Source organism: Strix uralensis, chromosome 14 (assembly GCF_047716275.1).
Source record: "Strix uralensis isolate ZFMK-TIS-50842 chromosome 14, bStrUra1, whole genome shotgun sequence".
Lineage (NCBI taxonomy): Eukaryota > Metazoa > Chordata > Aves > Strigiformes > Strigidae > Strix > Strix uralensis.
Window position 1 is genome coordinate 22,147,937 of NC_133985.1, and position 17,631 is coordinate 22,165,567.

The 17,631-nt window shown below is 43.4% G+C and overlaps 1 protein-coding gene across 5 annotated transcripts in view; it reads right to left on the reverse strand.

Moving 5' to 3' along the window:
- Positions 1–16,915, reverse strand: part of P4HA2 (prolyl 4-hydroxylase subunit alpha 2) — a 30,591-nt gene extending 13,676 nt beyond the window's left edge. For 3 of the 5 annotated variants that reach the window (XR_012630864.1, XM_074883921.1, XM_074883922.1), the window contains exons 1-7: positions 16,849–16,915; positions 15,489–15,593; positions 8,350–8,446; positions 6,519–6,615; positions 4,381–4,532; positions 2,695–2,832; positions 1,209–1,448 (exon numbers count right to left, since the gene is read on the reverse strand). Coding sequence is in view for 4 of the 5 variants with exons in the window: in XM_074883921.1 (XP_074740022.1) it covers positions 1,209–1,448; positions 2,695–2,832; positions 4,381–4,532; positions 6,519–6,615; positions 8,350–8,428 (706 nt within the window). In the remaining variant the exon portion in view is untranslated. The remainder of the gene's footprint in view (positions 1–1,208; positions 1,449–2,694; positions 2,833–4,380; positions 4,533–6,518; positions 6,616–8,349; positions 8,447–15,488; positions 15,594–16,848) is intronic. The other 2 variants (XM_074883919.1, XM_074883920.1) reach the window with 2 other exon arrangements.
- Between the last annotated feature and the right edge of the window lie 716 nt (positions 16,916–17,631).

Below are 17,631 nucleotides of genomic sequence, written 5' to 3' on the forward strand. Positions count from 1 at the left end.
CATTAGTGATTTATTAATCACAGAATCATCTCAGCTGGAAAAGACCTTGAAGATCATCTAGTCCAACCATTAACCTAACACTGACCATTCTCAAAATTAATGATGTTGGTATGAATTGATAAGCATCATCAACAGACCTTTACTCAGCATAACTAAGAAAGAACAGTTTCCTGTTCACCCCAAAGTGTTCCTGGACACTAGCACCTAGGGCAGTTCTGACCTTCACAAGCTTATTGTGTTTATTTCATTTAATTAAGCCAGAAGGCCACAGAAGTCATTAGAGCACAGACTAACAGTGACCAGAGAAGGAAGCTGAGTCCAGAGCAGAGGAAGCTGCTGGTCCCAGAGGGGACTGCCAAGTCTGTTCCACTGCTTAGTGCTGATAGGATCTGCATTCTGCTATCAGTACTAAACCCTGTTACTGCAGAGGGAGCTAGATTCAACACATTCATATTCTCAAAAATTTTAATCTATGAATTCTAACGTCTGCAGAAATTACACTGATACATATTTTTCAATGTAAAAGCTCCACCCACTCTCAGGATGCAGCTAACATCTAAACTAAGAACTATCAACATTGAAAATAACATACAAATACATACACAGTAAATGTTAATTCTAATTGGAGAGGATAAACCTTTCCAATGCAGGAAGTAGGCAAAGTTGTATAGGAAGCAATGCTTATTCACTTAAGAGAAAGCCAGAAACAGACCAGAGATAAAAGGAGATTTTAAGAAACTCAATCTGTTCTGAATATTCAGAAATAAATGCTTTAAAATCCCAGGCAAAGTATTCTTCTGGCATCAGAGTACCTGTACTGAGGAGTAAATAGGAATACATGAAGCCTGGAGGACTTTACAGAAGATACAGCACTCTGCCTAAGTCCATGGTAGCCTTGATCTCCAGCTGAGACAAGCCAGCTTTTACCACTACCAAACACAACATCTCCGTAGGCTGAAGCAAAGCACACAAGTACTGCAGTCAGACACACATTTGGTCTTTGGGTAATAACAGCACAGACTATAAGACAGCTCGTTAAAGATACTTCATGTATAAGTACACTTTTTTTTCCAGGACCTATGTTTATTGCAAGCCACCTGGCAGGATATCCCTCCAGTCAGCTCACAGTATGTATGGGCCATGACTGTTCCTGGCTCTGCTGCTGGCAACACTCCCCAGCGCTAGAATTGTGGGGTTTTTGTTCTTACCGAGGGATATCAGACGTCTGGTAAGCTCCATGGCTCTGTGTAAATCCCCAAATTGGAAAACGGCATAGCTGAGATAATCTAGGATCTCTACTTTGCTGACTGTTGTATCCTCCCCTTCGTCGTGTTGTTTTAAGGCTTGCTCCATCCAGAGCACGGTGTGATAGTAGTCTCCATCATTGTAAGCGGTCTTCCCCATACCAAAGCAGTCACCTACTGTCAAAGAGGATCTATATTTTGTTCCTAAAACCAAAAAAAATAGCTTTAAATAATCCACACAGAAGCATCTTTGCCTTCAAATACATAAGGCACATTAAGGAATATGTGTAAATAGATGCTTTTATCATCCAAAAAGGTTTCTAAAAGACAATGCTTTGACAATATTTTAGGTTCTGTACTAATCTGATCACCTTCAGAATTAAACATTAAACTCTATCCCAATTCTGTGGCATTAATTCCTTTGGAAACCAACAGAAGTTTAACAGAAATTACAGTGTTAAGCTCTTGTGCTTTCTGTTGCAGACAAAGGCAGAGCAGGCTAACAGCTTAACAAATTTTACTGAACCTACAAATTACCACTGTTAAATGATCAGAGAAGCCTGACTATACGCAGAGCTAGCTTGTTTGCTCTTTACTGGAGATGTATATCTGTGCACAAGCAAGCTGATTGTTATTTAGACAAACTGGGCATCCATTTGACTAACTGTGCACTGATTTCCACTTACTCCAGCTCAGCAGATGCACAGATAAGACTTAAATTCATTGTCAATAACCTACATATAATAAGTAAAAGTGTTTCGTCAGCTCATCTACTCACACTCTAATGAAGCCTATTCAGTTTGTAAACAGTGTGTTGCTAGCAACCATAGCCAGTTTCAGTAAGTCTCACAGAAGTATCAGCAACAAACAAAATTTATCAGGACTCAGCTGCCAAAACACTGAAGCATCCCAATATATCTATGTACTTTCCAAAACATCTGTGGCAAAAACTTAGTCCCCATTTCAGAGAAAGAAGGGGGCAAAGTGATTCAACCAAAGCCTCATGGAAAGACCAGAGCAAACAAGAACAGAGTCAAGCTTTGCAAGAGCCACCACAGCAAAGAATTATGGAGCAGCTCCTTCCCTTGGTCCTTAACTTATTGGGGACAGGAAACACCCATAGTATTTGCTTCCACAGAAACCTGCACAAGAAAGTCTGTTGTCCTTTGTGGTTTTGGTATAGTGATCATAAAAACCAGCATTTTCTTTGAAAGTAATACTAATTAAAAAATGCTAATTGAGCTGGCCACTGCAGACCACAGTGCCTTGGCTTGGGTGGGAACCTCAAGGTTGTTCTCAAAGTGACAAAGTAAATATGTCCTCGAGCATCTAAGCTGCACGGACTCTCAGCACCATGGTCCTGCCCCACTACTGGAAAAGGGTTTTTGGAGAGTTTGAGGATGTTACTACCTCCTTCCTTTTAAAGTAGAGGAGAGCTTTGTGCACTTACCAGGTAAATTTCCTCGAGAGAGAGTTTCAGGATCCAGTTTGTATGTGTCCTGCAGGCGCATCAGAGCCTTTGCAGCTCCAGTCTCATCTTCTTCAGTTGGAAAAAACTGACGCTGAATTGTAAGATTTGCAATAAAGCCTTTGCAGTAAGAGGGAAAGATGTTACTTCCAAAGTTTGAATAAATACCAGTACCAGATTAACACAGAAGAGGAAACATCTGCTTTGTTTTGGGAATTGAGATTCAAATAATCCAGATTTAAAGCCTCTTATTAGGCTCTCAAGTTATAAAAACATTGTTTTCTCCCATTTTAAGGAATAATGCACACAACCAAAAGATACAGGATGAATAACTAAAACCCTCGGTTTTCTTGTGCCACACAATTACTAAAGTACAATGTGAATTAGTGAGCTTTGTTTTCCTGCAATGTCTCTTTCTAGCGTGAAAACTTAACAGGTTTCCTCAGTTCTCTTGCAATATCCCCAGACACAACTGCAGATCACAGCACTGGACAACAAATTCAGACTCTGTACTTCAACCTGAGAAGCCAAAGAGCTTTTCAAATCCCAACCCAACAACAGAGACCCTGATCCAGGATCCCCTAAGTAGGTGTAGGACCTTCCTCAGTGAGAAGCTTTTAAACCTGACAAGTAAAATCAGGGGACATCTAGAAATCAAATTACACGCACTACATAAACATATCAAGGTTACACAGCAGGTTGGTGGGGCAGAAGCAGGGGCAATCAACTGAAGACAAACCACCCAGCCAATTCCAGTCCCGCAGCAAGCAGAACTGGAAAAGGAAGCCTTTAGAAAAAGAATTAATGACAGAAGTACTCAGTAAAATTGAGTATTTTATTTCCATCTAGGATGACTATTCCAAAAGGCAATAAAAATCTTGGCTGGAAAAAGCTTCCAAGTACCTAAGCTTCAGCATATGCAGAGTAGAAAGGGAAAACATGCAGTGTTCTGCCTGAAAAACACAGCTTCTTCTGCCTTACTTTCAAGGGGTCCAGTAAAAATAAACCTACATTTTAAAAAAATTAACCTATGGAAGCAAATTCAGGCAGACACTTTGACAATGACGCAAAAGCAAAGATTAGTACTGGAAACATTTGATTTAAAAGGATAGATTTACAGATAGCAATTGTGTATTACCCTGTTATCAACAGACAGACTACAACAGCTGCCAACTGTTAATGCTGGGGCTGATATCAAATCCCTCACCAATTCTGTATGGGTCTCATTTTGACTCTTAAATCTTATCTGCTGTTCAACATGATCAAAAAACAATGATCACCAAGAGAAGCAGCAGACTGGGAAAGCAGAAGAGTAAGTTTTCATAGAAAGGAACATAAAGCTCAAGACCAAGCCTAAAACAATAGTTGCCAACACAGCTCATAACTTTATATCCTGTCATCCCTTTTGCCCCAAACAGCACAAGTCCAAACGTAACAGGCCTAAGACAGGGGATAGTTTCTTTGAGTCTTGACTGAGATGTGTTTCAGTAGCAAGTTTCACTCACTTGGGTAACCAGTAAACAAGAGTTCAGCTATTAGTTTAATTTTCAAACAAATCTGGCAATAATATTTAAGCCACAGCTGAGTCTGCAAACTTTCCAGAATAGAAGGATAAGCAACTGTGTTTTAAGGCCACCTCCTGATGTCTCCTCCCCTGTAGCTCCTTACCATTTGTGGTATCCTGAAGAACCAGGTTTTCCAATTCCAGCCAGTCAGTATTTAAGCGCTTCACCAGCTTATACGCATTTACAGGATGTGCCAGATACCCTTCTGGATCAGAGGTTGATTTGCTAGTCAGTACATCCATTTTTTCAGCCCAGCTGGAACAAGAAGCATATGCCTCAGTCTGAGAACAGTTTACAAACACATGTCTTCCTTCTTAAGTCATCCTAATTGCACAGCTAGAATCAATTTATTGCTGCTTTCACCATCATAACCAGCTTTCAACTTCACAAGGATAAAGTACAACTGATTTTTTTTATTACAGTCTTTTTTTAAATGGATTTTGTTTCCCTGATTACTATTTTAAACCTTACTACAGCAGGCATGCGTCTCACTTGTAATGAGTCTTAGCCATAGATTTTCAGCATACTGCACTTCAGAAAATAATGATATATAGCACACAATCACTGTGAGTGTCATTTATCTATCTCTTAGTAAAAAAGGCAAGCATAAATATAACCCAAGAGCTTTTTAGTTTTATGGTAACTAAAGCATAAGCTTGGATTTTCAGACTGGAAGCCCTCAGACAGTACCATGGCAGTGCTATCAGTCACTTAGACTGCAGCCAGTCAGCTTCACAGCAGCAGTGAGAAGCTTCCTCCTCTGGTACAGTACATTTGAACTGCCAACCACGCTGTTGATGCTATAGTGACAATTTTTCTGTTGCCCTTCATATTATCCCTCAACACAAACATCTGGCCCAACTGCATGTTCCTCTCTCCAGTACTCAACAGGAAGAAAGCACTCAGCTAAGCTAATAATAACAATAATAACATGGCTTTTCCAGGGATCCTTTGCAGGGATATCAGATTAACAACATATATTAACACCAGTCTCACCTGCACTCCCTTTTTAATTTAGACTTTCACTACTTCTAATATTTATTTTGCAAAGCAGTAAATACTGTCAAGTTCTAGTCTCTATTCACATCACAATGTGCTTTTGAATTGTAAACATATCTCTGGAACTAAGAGACAAACTACTGAAAAGTGTTACCATATTCAAATGATAACATTTAGCACCTCTGCTACAAAGCATATGCCTCTAAAGCAGGGTACAAGGGCTCAAATATTGACACAGTGGTAGAATACTCTTGCTTACAAATACAGCAAAATACAAGTCAAGCGAAAATTTAACACATTAAAAAAAGCACTTGCACATGTCAGTCCATAAAAAATACTTTTTTTAAAAAAAGACTGGGTCATACATAGATTGAACTGACACTCTAACAATACTTGGAGACTGCTTTTCCTCTGAAGGGCAGCTTTTCAAGAAATGAACATTTATGCATAGAAGTGACAAGGCATTCCTATTATTTCACCACCCCACAGCCCCATTCCCACCCTACACCCCCCAAAGGGAGATCAAACTGCCACATCTAGCCTCGAGTTTAGAAATTCTTTGGAAAGCATAGCTCCATTTAGAGGCACTCAGCATTTCTGAACCTGGACTTCATTTAGACTATTCTAGTGCCACGCCCTATTAGACATTACTTCCAGCTAGATAAGTATTAACAGTCTTAAGGGACACAGAAAACATCAGTTGTCAGCCTTTCAAATGATCTAAGCTGTTGGGACAAGGTCAGAGATGTGCTGTAGCCAGGTTGACAAGAGAAGGAAGCAGGAGAGCTGTCCCTGAGGTCAGAGCCAACACGGGAAGGAAGCTGGGGATTGGTGTGTGCTCCACTAAACAGTGAGCTGGTGCTGTGGAACAGGTAGCACAGAGCACTGGCACCCAGAAGCATTTCACTCACAGGAACAAGGCTCCTATGACACGAGTAGTGTCTTCTCCACAGAGGCACAGTGATGATGCAAGGACAGGGAAAAATGGGAAGCACCCAGCAGACAACAGTTTCTAAACAAGCAGAGAAAGCCTGAACAATGCCTCAAGCAGGGCCCCCTCTCTGCAGGTTTATGAGAATAAATTACAACCACGTTAGTACCTGTGGTCTCACAGCGATTATCTACTGAGGAAACACTACCAGGATCTAACAGCAAAGAGCGATGACAGAAAGGTGTGCTGTAATTCAACACAACAGATCAGCCGTTCTGTCACCCTTCGTTATACAAACCTCTCCCTCCTACCTTTTAATCTGAGAGAGCTTGCTCTCTTCTGCTCGGATATATTCCTTTAAAGACTGTACCAAGTCTTTCTCCGCATAAATCAGGTCTGTCATTTGACCTAAAAACAGAGTTTGACAAGTTTTAATCAGACCTAAAAAATTAAGTTTCCAACAAAAGACAGACCTCAGATGCTCTAGGGCTATTAAAACCTATTAAGGGCACACACTTCTATGTCTGTAAACCAGAAAAGCTGTTATACATACAGGTCTGGCATTCAAACACTTCAAGGGGCTTTTAAAATCCCCACTTCAGTGGCTCATGTAGCTTTGCTGTGACCCCTCCGTTGCCTCTGAATTACTTTTAGTATTACAATTTTATGCAAGACAATCAAAAGAAAGGTTTGACATTAATACAGCTATTGAGTCAAAGTAACAAAAGATCCAAATAGCTGCCAAAACATCTGTTTTGCATGTGGATACAGATTAAGTCACACTAAGAAATTATTGGTCTAACCATTGGCATCACTTAAAGTTACAGCTTTTCAATATGGGTAACCATGGAAACACAACCTAATATTAACTACAGAGGAATTTCAGACCAGTGTTTATAGACTGACACACACACTCTCTCTCTCGATTAGCATTAGTGGAAATTATGCTAGCATGTCAATCCTAATTGCTACGACAAACTTCACTTTTCAAAGACCAAACACTGAAAGACCAGATGAGCTTTACAAATACAGCCACAGCTTTAGTTTCAGCATTCCAAAGTAATTATTAATGAGGCATGATTAAGTAAATGGAAGTCAGCAGGTTGTGCTATTTTCAGAGTCGGGAAAGGTTCAGGAATACGGAAGCATAAAGAAAAGGTGATCCTTCACAGTAACTTTGCACAAAAAGCTGCTTAACTTAGGAAAAAGAGAATCAAATAATACACATGTAGTTAAACACTGTTTAGCTAACTCCAGAGCACAGGAACACGTGTTGGAGGTTGGTAGTGAAACACCACTCTGCCTTGCTCTGGCTGAGCAGTTCAAAATAAACCACTGGGAGTTTTGAGTTTTATCATTTGGAAACACAGCCCCAGTGAGCTCAAGGCATGTTCTGGAGAACAGCCAGTTGGAGCTAATCAACCTCTGTTAGTTATCCTTACAGGGGTAAATTCCCCACACTATTCCACAGGAAAATATTAGACCAAGTCACAGCAGAAAACTCAGTTTGGGCTTATTTTTAGGCTCTACCACAATCATACATGGTTGTATCATGGCTATTAGAACACAAGAATTAAACTGTCATAAAAAAATATCAATCTATTTTCAGGATTTATAACAATGCAAATTCTTCAGGATTTACTCAGGTCTTACAAAACACACATAAGGTAAGGGGGATATTAATTGTTCCTTCTGATAACTAACTCCAGCTTTTTGAGAAGACAGGAGATTTCAGGTTCTGTGAAAGAAAGTATTTCACATATTTATCACTTAAATTCTCTTCATACATCATAAAGTCAGGACTAAAGTTTTTAAGCATAAAGTTTGTGTTGTGTTCAAGACTACAGCAGTTGCACAATTCTTAATAAAACACAGGCACTGTCTGACTTTACTGACTGAGCCCCCAGAGAAACTTGTATCATGCTGTTCACAATGTGCCAAGTTACCCAACAGCAAACAAATTGCACTGATACAAGACTTGCAAGGCAGAAGAGCATCAAGAACGGGGAGGAGTAGCTCCTCCTATTGCAGACAGTGATTGAAAGTGCCATATGAAGAAAGCCATATGCTTCTACTGTAAACTTTAACAGTTTGCAATCACATTAACTACATCACAACATCATGCATTGGTTCTTTCCATACCTATGGAGGTGAAGAACTCTGCTTCTGTGTGCCAGATCAAGAAAACATAGGTAAAGAACAACTGCAGCCAGGGCTTCATCTTCCAGATAGCTCAAATCTGTAACAGATTAAAAGGAAAAGGAGGAGAAAAAATGATTATTTTATTTGTGAGAAAAAAACTCAAGGCATTAATCTTCGTCTTCAGTCATTCCACCCTCAAAAATTATTTAGATCCTTGAAACACTGAGTTCTAATACGTAAAGCTTGGAAAAAGTCTTCTTCAACCACAGAAGCTGTTACGTAACAGTCTCAAATGCTATCTGGTATATTCTTTGGGATTCACATGGAAGACACTGCAGTCCATGGAAGGCCCAGATGACAGAAGTAATGGAAGCAACATATCTGTCCACAGAGACAGCGAGAACAAGATCTTCCACAAGGGCAGCTCAATGCCTTCCACTTCAGGCATAATTACAGCTGGAAAATAGGAGAGTATACAAAGTTGCATTATATTCCAATAATAACAGAAGCCTAAATTAAATGGTCAGACTTGTCAAACACTGTTATATAAAAGCTGTCTAGAAATACAAATAGTGAGAAAACCAAATAGAGAAATACAGATTTTTGTAGCGTGGAGGTGGCAGCGATGGTTGGAAAAGTTGAAAGTGAAATTTCCAACTCTGCTTATTCAAGACGCATCATCCCAGCATTTTGGCCTCTGGGCACAGCCCGTATGACTTCTGCATTTCAAAGGCTGCAACAGCTTAGAAACCCAGCTCCTCAAGACGGAGGCTGAAGACAGACTGTTACATCTCTAAGGGCACAGCCCGCCAGGGGCATGGAGGGGAAAGCCAATCTGAGCAGGCAGATAAGCGAGGAGATGCAAGGTCTGTAGAGAAGATCCTCCTGGGAGCTGTAATTCTCCTGGCAGATCTTACAGCCAGAGCTGCCTCTTTCAGGAAATTTATGAGGAGCCTGCGCTGCTCTGGGATCAGCCCACAGCTCACCCCAGAGCTGCCTGTTCACTGAGCTGTCACGTCCAAGCACTGCTGCTCAGCAGACACGGAGCTCAGCACCCACGCACAGTGTCAAAAGGAATATGACTGTCCACCTTAACCCAAGGAGCAATTATTTTTTCCTACCCATTGTAACTGGGTAAACTGGTGGCTGGAAGTCGCTGCTTGCAACCCGCTCTTACGCCAAATACATTAAATAACATGCAGCTATTTGGGGCAAAACAGAATCACTTAAATCTGATGAGAAAGGGGGATAGAGGGGAGAAGGGAAGGGAAAATACATGGAACACCCTAAAATTTCAAGCAATACAGCAAGCGGGAAGGTATTAATAAGATAATTCTGGGACAGCTCTAGCTCCTTGCTCCCTTGGGCTCCACATACCTGCCTGCACAACACAAGACAGAAGGTGGATATTGCCCTTCCCTTCTGGGTTTTTTTAAGCCCACAGCATGACAGTAACCCTCACCCTCAGCTGAGCTCACCGGTGGGTGCCACGGGCATAAACACCAAACACACCACCAGCGATACTACCATCCCTAAGAACATCAGAAATAGCTCTGTTCTCTGTTGTGTATCATCACATTGCAAGATGATTGTGTTTAAATTATCCTTCTGATTACTTTAAAAGACTACATGAGGAATCAGAAACATTAACCACAACAGTTTGCAAGCATGAGTAAGCAGGAAAATGTCTCACAGCATCATAATAAGTCTTCTCCTTTCCCTCCTCTGTTTCTCACCCCCCTGCAAACCACATATTCCCAAACTGCTTGTTTAAGTTAGTTCAGACCTAGTACATGGGTAATCTGAGAATTGAGTAAAGCTGAATGAATAGTACCATGCAGAGGTCTGCCAATACTAAAAGCCACAGTAAGCGATGTAGCAGAGAGCACAGCAAGTCAAGAGCACTTGGGAAGTACATTAATTTGGATATATTAAGCCATAACTGTCCATCTGCATAGCCTGTCGTCGTTTCACGGAGTGGTTTTCTGGATGCACTACACAAAGCCTGGCAAAACAATTACAAGGGAATTTTCCAGTTAAAACAACACAACTCTACATTCTCCGCCCTGCACCTCCCCACCATGTTCTCTCACGGCTGAGGATATCTGCCAAGAACACTACAGCTAGCAGCTTGTCTTTATTGCAGATCTTTAACAGCTTTGCCATCCTACTCAGATTCACTTGAGTCAATAAACAGAAACCTCAGTAAACAGAGAAATCAGCTCTTGCTTGAACAAGCAGGACACCTGGCTGCAGGGTGTTTGTACACATTCTTTTCACAGCTGTTACTCAGAAAACCAGCACAAATAATGAATTACAGGAGACTGAACATAATGTTATAACCACATTCTTGGACAGCACCCGCATGTGTGCATACATACACGTATGCATGCCCACCCCACCACAGCTAAACCATCTGCTAACAAAGAGGGTAAGAGGCAGAAGGGACATTAGCACCTCCCACCTCAATAACCGAGACAAATGTTTATAAAGCCAGTGCATTTTAGTCAGAGGATGGAAGAACTTAGTTGCATAGAAATGCCAGATAAGAAGTCTGTAGGACAAATACTGCCTACATTCCTGGCTTTTTCAACAGCATCTTCAAATGACAAAGACATCATGCCAGACAGGTGAATTTCAGATCTCCTTTTATTTAAGTGAGTAGCAAATTCCTCTGCAACGAACTGAGAAGGCTTGAGCAGAACCACTGGGCTCAGCTCAGCCTTGTGCTACAAGAACCCCCCATGCAGGAAGAGGCAGCAGGCAGCTCACCCTGTCCTGAGCGTGGGCTCTAAGATGGCCCAGCACAACGAGCCCATCCTGGCTCATCGGGCTACGTCAAGTGCCATCAGCACAGGGGTCCAGAGGCCACGTGTACCTCAGAGATGAGCAGAGACCACTGCCTCACCCGAGACAGTTCTCGTTGGAGTGAGAAGCTGTCCCAGCAACACTGACAGAACTAAACTCCTTGGCATACAGTAACAGATATTTAATGCTTTGCTCCTTTCCTTCCCTTAAACGTGCCCAGCCAGCAGAGCTGAAGCACTGACCAAATGGATATTGTACAAACACTTCTTTTAGAGTGTAAGACCTCAGTGAATCATTGCTCCCACTGGAAAGAGTGCTGTCAGACTTCAGAGAGCACTGGCAGAAGGAAAAAAGGTTCTTCTAGACAAAATAGACCAGGATGGAATTTTTCTTCACAAGTTAGACTGAATTCTTTATTAAGAATTTTTGGAAAGTTTATTTAATCAAGAAGATAAAGACATGGACCTGAACGATAAAATAAAAGTTGCTTGCACATCAACCAGGGTTATCAGTTTCTCACCCACTCTGAATTTCATATCTAATCATGGGGGATTCAAGCCAGCTCCCACATGAACCAAAGGGATGACTTTTTTCAGGTCAGAAGAGGGAAGAAATACCTATTACTCATCCAGTCCCTTTAGGACTCCCACTTCTGATCAAACTGATAGGCTGCAGTTTGCCTTGCACACCACAGAATAAGAGCATGATCCTCACAGAGCCTTCCTTTAGACAGAAGGCAGCACATCTACCCACATGTGCTGAAGCTAGAAGGACAAAAAAGAACCCCTCTCTTCCCTTCACCCCACAAAAGTCTCAGCAAGTACCATTCAGCTGGCACAACTGTGTATAAGGGGACTTGATTTGCACTGTAGCAGCACACAGGATAGTGCAACTCGAATCTCCAGTTACCTATCTCACAGCTGATCATTCACTCTTGTCAGATTTCCTTCCCAGATAAGGGTGTGCTCAGAACAAAACCCTTCAATTGCTGACCAGCCTAACTAAAAACAGGGACTAACAAAAGCAAGTCCTTCATCCAGGCTCTGAATTTGTACAAACTTCTTATGTAGAATTAAACTAAGTGGAACCAACATGAGACCAGTCCATGTAATTTAAAGAAGTCACACCCCTTATCATCGCTTATTATGGCAAATCAGGCCAGAATGTGACTCTTGCTGTATTGTGAACACTCACTTTGATCACATGAACTCCAGAAAAACCCACAGTATTCTTCCACTGCACCACTTAGACATGGCAGCACTCCCTTTGCTATAGGGAGTGCTATATTTGCTATATAGTGCTTCTCCAGGAGAGGTATGGAACCGGGGTGTGATTTAGCTGGTCCCAGCAAGGTCATCTCTTTCCAAAGACTCGGGGGGCGGGGGGGGGGGAGAAGGTTTCACAGGGTTGTTTTCAGCCCCTGTGAACACATTTCTTTCTAAGTCTATATTTCAGTCTCCAATCCACTAAATGCAGATGACATTACCTCACAGCCACTCCAAGGTAGTTCACATTCAAGGTAGTGATGCAGCTGGATAACAGGTATAACAGCTAGCTCAAAAGTGAAGAAAAAGCACTAAGTGTGCAACACTTCACTGAGCCATACAAAATTAGTCAAAAACTTGTGTACCATCACTGCTCAGCAGACCACCAACTCACTGCTTCAGAATGTTGCCAATGCTGAGCACAGATCACAGCCCAAGTCACTGCTCAGGTCATCAGACATTCTCTGCAACATGTTTTCCTTCATGACAAATTTTAAATTACTCCCAGCAAATCTAGTTTTCTATTTCTTCCAGATTTTTGCTTTGGGTTTTTTTTTTTATTTGGTTTTTTTTGGGCGGGGGGAGGTTCAGAACATACAGCAATGGTTTCTTCCAAGCAATTAGGACAGACTAGCATTCCCTGGCTTGGTTTCATTCTTACAGACCTATACCCACACTTTGCTACAAGGGAATAAAGTTTGCGAGAAAGTATCAGAACTAGACACTGTCAAAATCAGATTAATATGCCATCTTTCTGAACCATCACAATGCAACAACTTACAAGCTGATGGCAGAAATAAGGGTTACAGCCTGTCTCCTCTTCTGTGCTTGTCTATGCTATTAAAGACACCTGGAAAATCACTGCTGCCAGTACCTAAATTTGAAGTATCATGGTGAAATCTAACAAGCAAATCACTACTTCAAAGTCATCTCAGGCCACTCATGGGCTCTTGGTGCATATACAGCTGAGGCCCACATGCCAGGCTCTGAAGAACGGTCCATCCTCCAACAGCAATTTGAGGTTGGACTCCTGGATGAGACAGGTTTGTCTGGGGCTTTGCCAAACACCAGTGCTTTCCACCCACTGTCTTATTGCTTGCAGGCACAGTAAGAAGTAGTGAACTGACTGCAGCCGGCTTCATCCCCTTTGCCCTCCACAAACAATGGAGCTTTAAAAGTAGGCAACAACTTGCTATCAGTGTTGATGGCTGTGAATAAGGCTGATTATATTTAAGTGGAAAAGAGTACAAAAAAAAACCCTGCAAGATTGCTTACATGCTTATTTAGAGCCAAAAGATGGGCTGAACAGTAAGCAGATTTTCAGGATGTTGCCAAGGAAGAGCTTCTCTCAATACCTCTGTAAGAAAAGGAGCCATAAAAAGCATCCAGCTTGTAGCAGTATTTCAGGTCTTGCAGATTAGCCTGACACATTAGCCAGGAAATGCCTGGCACATGATGGCAGCCACAAAACTATTTAAAAATGATTAAATACTAAGGAAACATTCATTTATCCTAAGAAAGCAAGCCTTCACCATTGGCTGAAGCCTTTAAAACAAAAATTCAGGGCCAAAATTCATTATCCACATGAACTCAGATGCTCCAACATTCAACCACCCTTCTGACCTGAGGAACTTTGGATATAAACACCTGTCAGTGCCCCCCACAGCCCACGCTGTCATATCCTGAACCTCATGACAGGATTCACACGCTGCCAGGGCAACACACAGTTAGTTACCTCACTACAAACAGCGAGCTCTCCACACCCAGGGAGACATGAAAGGCATTGCTCACATTCAATGTAAGGTGCTTCCTCGCAAGTGAGTTCTCTCCCTCATCAAATAACTGCTTCCCAGCTCCTTCCCCCAGCACACGCTGGATTTACTGCTCAAACGGTTTATGCCAACATCACTACCTTTTTTGCCAAAGGGTTTACTGCGCATCTGAAAACAATTATAATTGCCTAGCAAATAATACAGCATGGTTGCCTTGTATTTTTCAAGGCAAGCCAAAAGAAAAGGAGGAAAACTGTTCATTTGCACACATTAACAAGGATACAGTACATTCATGCAAAACTGCGTGCGTTTCTTCTACTATAGAATGGCTTGTGTTATCTTTCATTATAACAACCACCTTAGAAACTATAATCCTCTTGATTTGCTCCCATCAGGTTTTTTTAAACCCATAGCAAAGAGTATTTCTTCCGCACTCCAGCAGGCAAGAAAATTCATGCTAGTCTAAGGCACAGCAAATCTGTCTGCATCTTACTCTGCACCGTCTGCAAACTGATCCCATATGAAGGAGCCTAGAGTCAAATCCCACACTGTTAGTGAAGACAGCAAGATTGCATGCTCTTTTTCCACTAGAGCCTATTTTTTCAGCATTAAAATTTAGACTGCATTTTATTGTGCAAAGCCCATCATTTTAGTATATCACAAGACTTAACATAACCTTCCATATGCTTATGCAGCATTAAAAAACCTTCCTGTTCAAAAATAATGGGGTTTTTGTATAAAAAGGTCTACTGTCAGTGAATTGTTTCCTTCAATTAATATCAGCAATTTAATTAAAATCAGACATTATCTTGGAGGTGCGGGGGTTGACTCTACTCTAAGATCACCCTAGAACGTGCCCCCTCACCATACTCCACAGTCTCATTTCTCAGACATATAGAAAGCCATATACAAAAATCAGAACTAGTCATAGGAAAAATATCTGTGTTTACAGCTTGCTTCTTTGGAAGTTTGCCAGCGTGCACAGCATGGAAATTATAAACAGACTGGATTCCTGACTTAAACCTAGAATGAAAAACTTCTTATACTAAACGCTAAATCATGCTCCCTCTGCTGTTACTGTCTTTGAAATACATAATCATACTCTGGGCTCATACTTCCTGCACTGGGAAGAGCTACATTAAAAAAAATGAATCTCAAGAAATTATTGCATAAGCAAGAAGTAAAATTCCTGTCTGTTAGTGTCATAGCAATGCCAATTTACAACTGTAGAATAATGTTCTGCCTGTAAAACCTGCGTGGCAGTTATTGGTTGCTATATATATTTACAACATACCTGCAGGGATTATTTCCTAGGTCCTTAAAGCCAGAAAACTTAAGTATTACCCTGGTAAAAACAGCTGTGGTGGCCTTCCAGCTCAGCTTCACCCTCACAGAGCACCTATAAAATTAAGGGGCAAGAGATTTTGTTACAAAAACGTCTTCTGGGAAAGCCTACCTTCAGTACTTACTCCTGAGAAGAGGGGTGATTACTGGCTAGGAATACCAAACACCACAAAGCCAGACAGCTCCACAGTCTTTACTTACACAGCCTCTTTCCTCCTTGCTTCCAGGTTATAAGGACATTCTTTGCTGCTTAAAATAAAATTACTCCTGTCTGGTCAAAAGCATGTTTTGCATTACTATGACATAGCAAGCTACTGTTTCACAGCTGAGCTGTGGTAACACTCCAGGGAGTGCCTTTAGCTTTCACACCAGCCTGCCCTCCACTGCCTTTGCACAACCCTTCTCCACCAAGGCTTCGATCACCGCATCACACCCGTCACACACCACTGTCTGCGCTCTCCTGGCTTATCAGCTCAGCTGCACATCTGTGTGATTTAACAAGGGGACAAACGGGTCTTTTGGAAAACACATCTCAGGTTAAATCAAAATGAGACAGAACAAGTGGGTTTTGCACACCTTTATGAAGCTTGAAGGCATTATTTGCTCTATGCTGAGGCTCCAGCAGGCTGGAGGCACACATACAGCCAGATAAGGCAGCTAACACACAGTAAAGTAAGTGATAATATCAGCTGTATCTGAACCCAAAGGGAAAGGGGAATCAGCCCTTCCACATTTTTTGTAACGATGACACTTCTGTTTACCAAGACCCAATGATATTTTCGGAATGTTATTTTCGGCTTCTCCCCCCAGCAAAGCCGCAGTCCCTGTCAGCGGTCAGCAGCAGGGAGCCAGGCCGGAGCCATTTGCTAACCCCGCCATCAGACCCTGTAACCCGGTGCTGCTCCGGGGCAGGGACCGGCACCCACCGACACCAGGCAGCGGAAAACGGGCTCGACGGGGGCTGGTCCAGCGCGTCACCGCGGCCCTTCAGAGCTGGATCCCTTTTCCCCTCAGCTCCTCTCCGGCTGCCCAAATGCCCACCCAGCCCCTGGAACCCCCCCAGCCTGACTCCCCGCTCCCAAGAGGGACCCCCACGAGTCCCAGGGGGGGCTGCGAGCCCTGAGGGAGAAGCTGCGAGTCCTGAGGGGGCGGCTGCGAGCCCGCCCTGGGGGAGCCACCGCCCCGCTGCCCCTCAGCGCTGAGGCGGGGTGGGGGGAGGCAGCTACACCTGCGGCCGCCGCCGCCACCACCCCCCTGCCAGCCCGGGGGCTCCCGCCAGCCCTGCCCGCCCGAGCCCCCGCCCGGCTCACCCGGCAGCCCGCAGCCCCTCTCGTCGCGCTTCTAGAACCGCCCCGGCCCTTCCAGTCGCGCCGCCGCCCGCCCGGTCACCCGGCCCGCCCCGGCCCCGCTCCTATTGAGCCGCCGCCACGTTCGGAGCCCCGCCCACAGCCCCGCCCCTCCCGCCGTAATACCGCGAGTAGCGGCGCATCCCACAATCCCCCACACCCCCCTCCACCGTTTCCCGCCCTGAGGCGCGACCGTGGGGCCAGGCCTGGAACCGGGGTGTTCCCCAACCGGGGGACAAAAGCGGATCCAAAAGCCGATTCCCCAGAGAAATTAAACACTAAAACCGGCCAGCCTGACTCCGAAAGCCTTCCCTTGCGGGCTCGCTGTGCTGTGCCTGCGGCTCTGGCACTGCCGCCGGGCCAGCGTGAGTTGGGGTGTTGCCCAACATCTCCGTGTAGGCCTTAGGCAGCTGGTAGTCACATAAGGAGAAGGAAAATGATGTTTAAAAGGGAAATGAGGTGATGATCAGTGTGCTGGAACGTACAGGCAGGGTGTGACAGGTTAAGGAGGGCAGGGCCAGTCTCCATGCCTGGGCCCCGCCAAGGAGCAGCCCGAGCCCCCGGAGCGGTCTGTGGGGTCACGGCACAGCCTCGGGCACGGACGGGCTCATCGACTGCGGACAGCATGGACAGAGCTGAAACAGAGCCAGAAAAGATCATTTCCCCAAAGTAAAATCTAATTTATTTTCTTTCCCCTGCACAAACCAGTATTCACACCAGTTCAGAGTGGCCATCATCATTACCAAC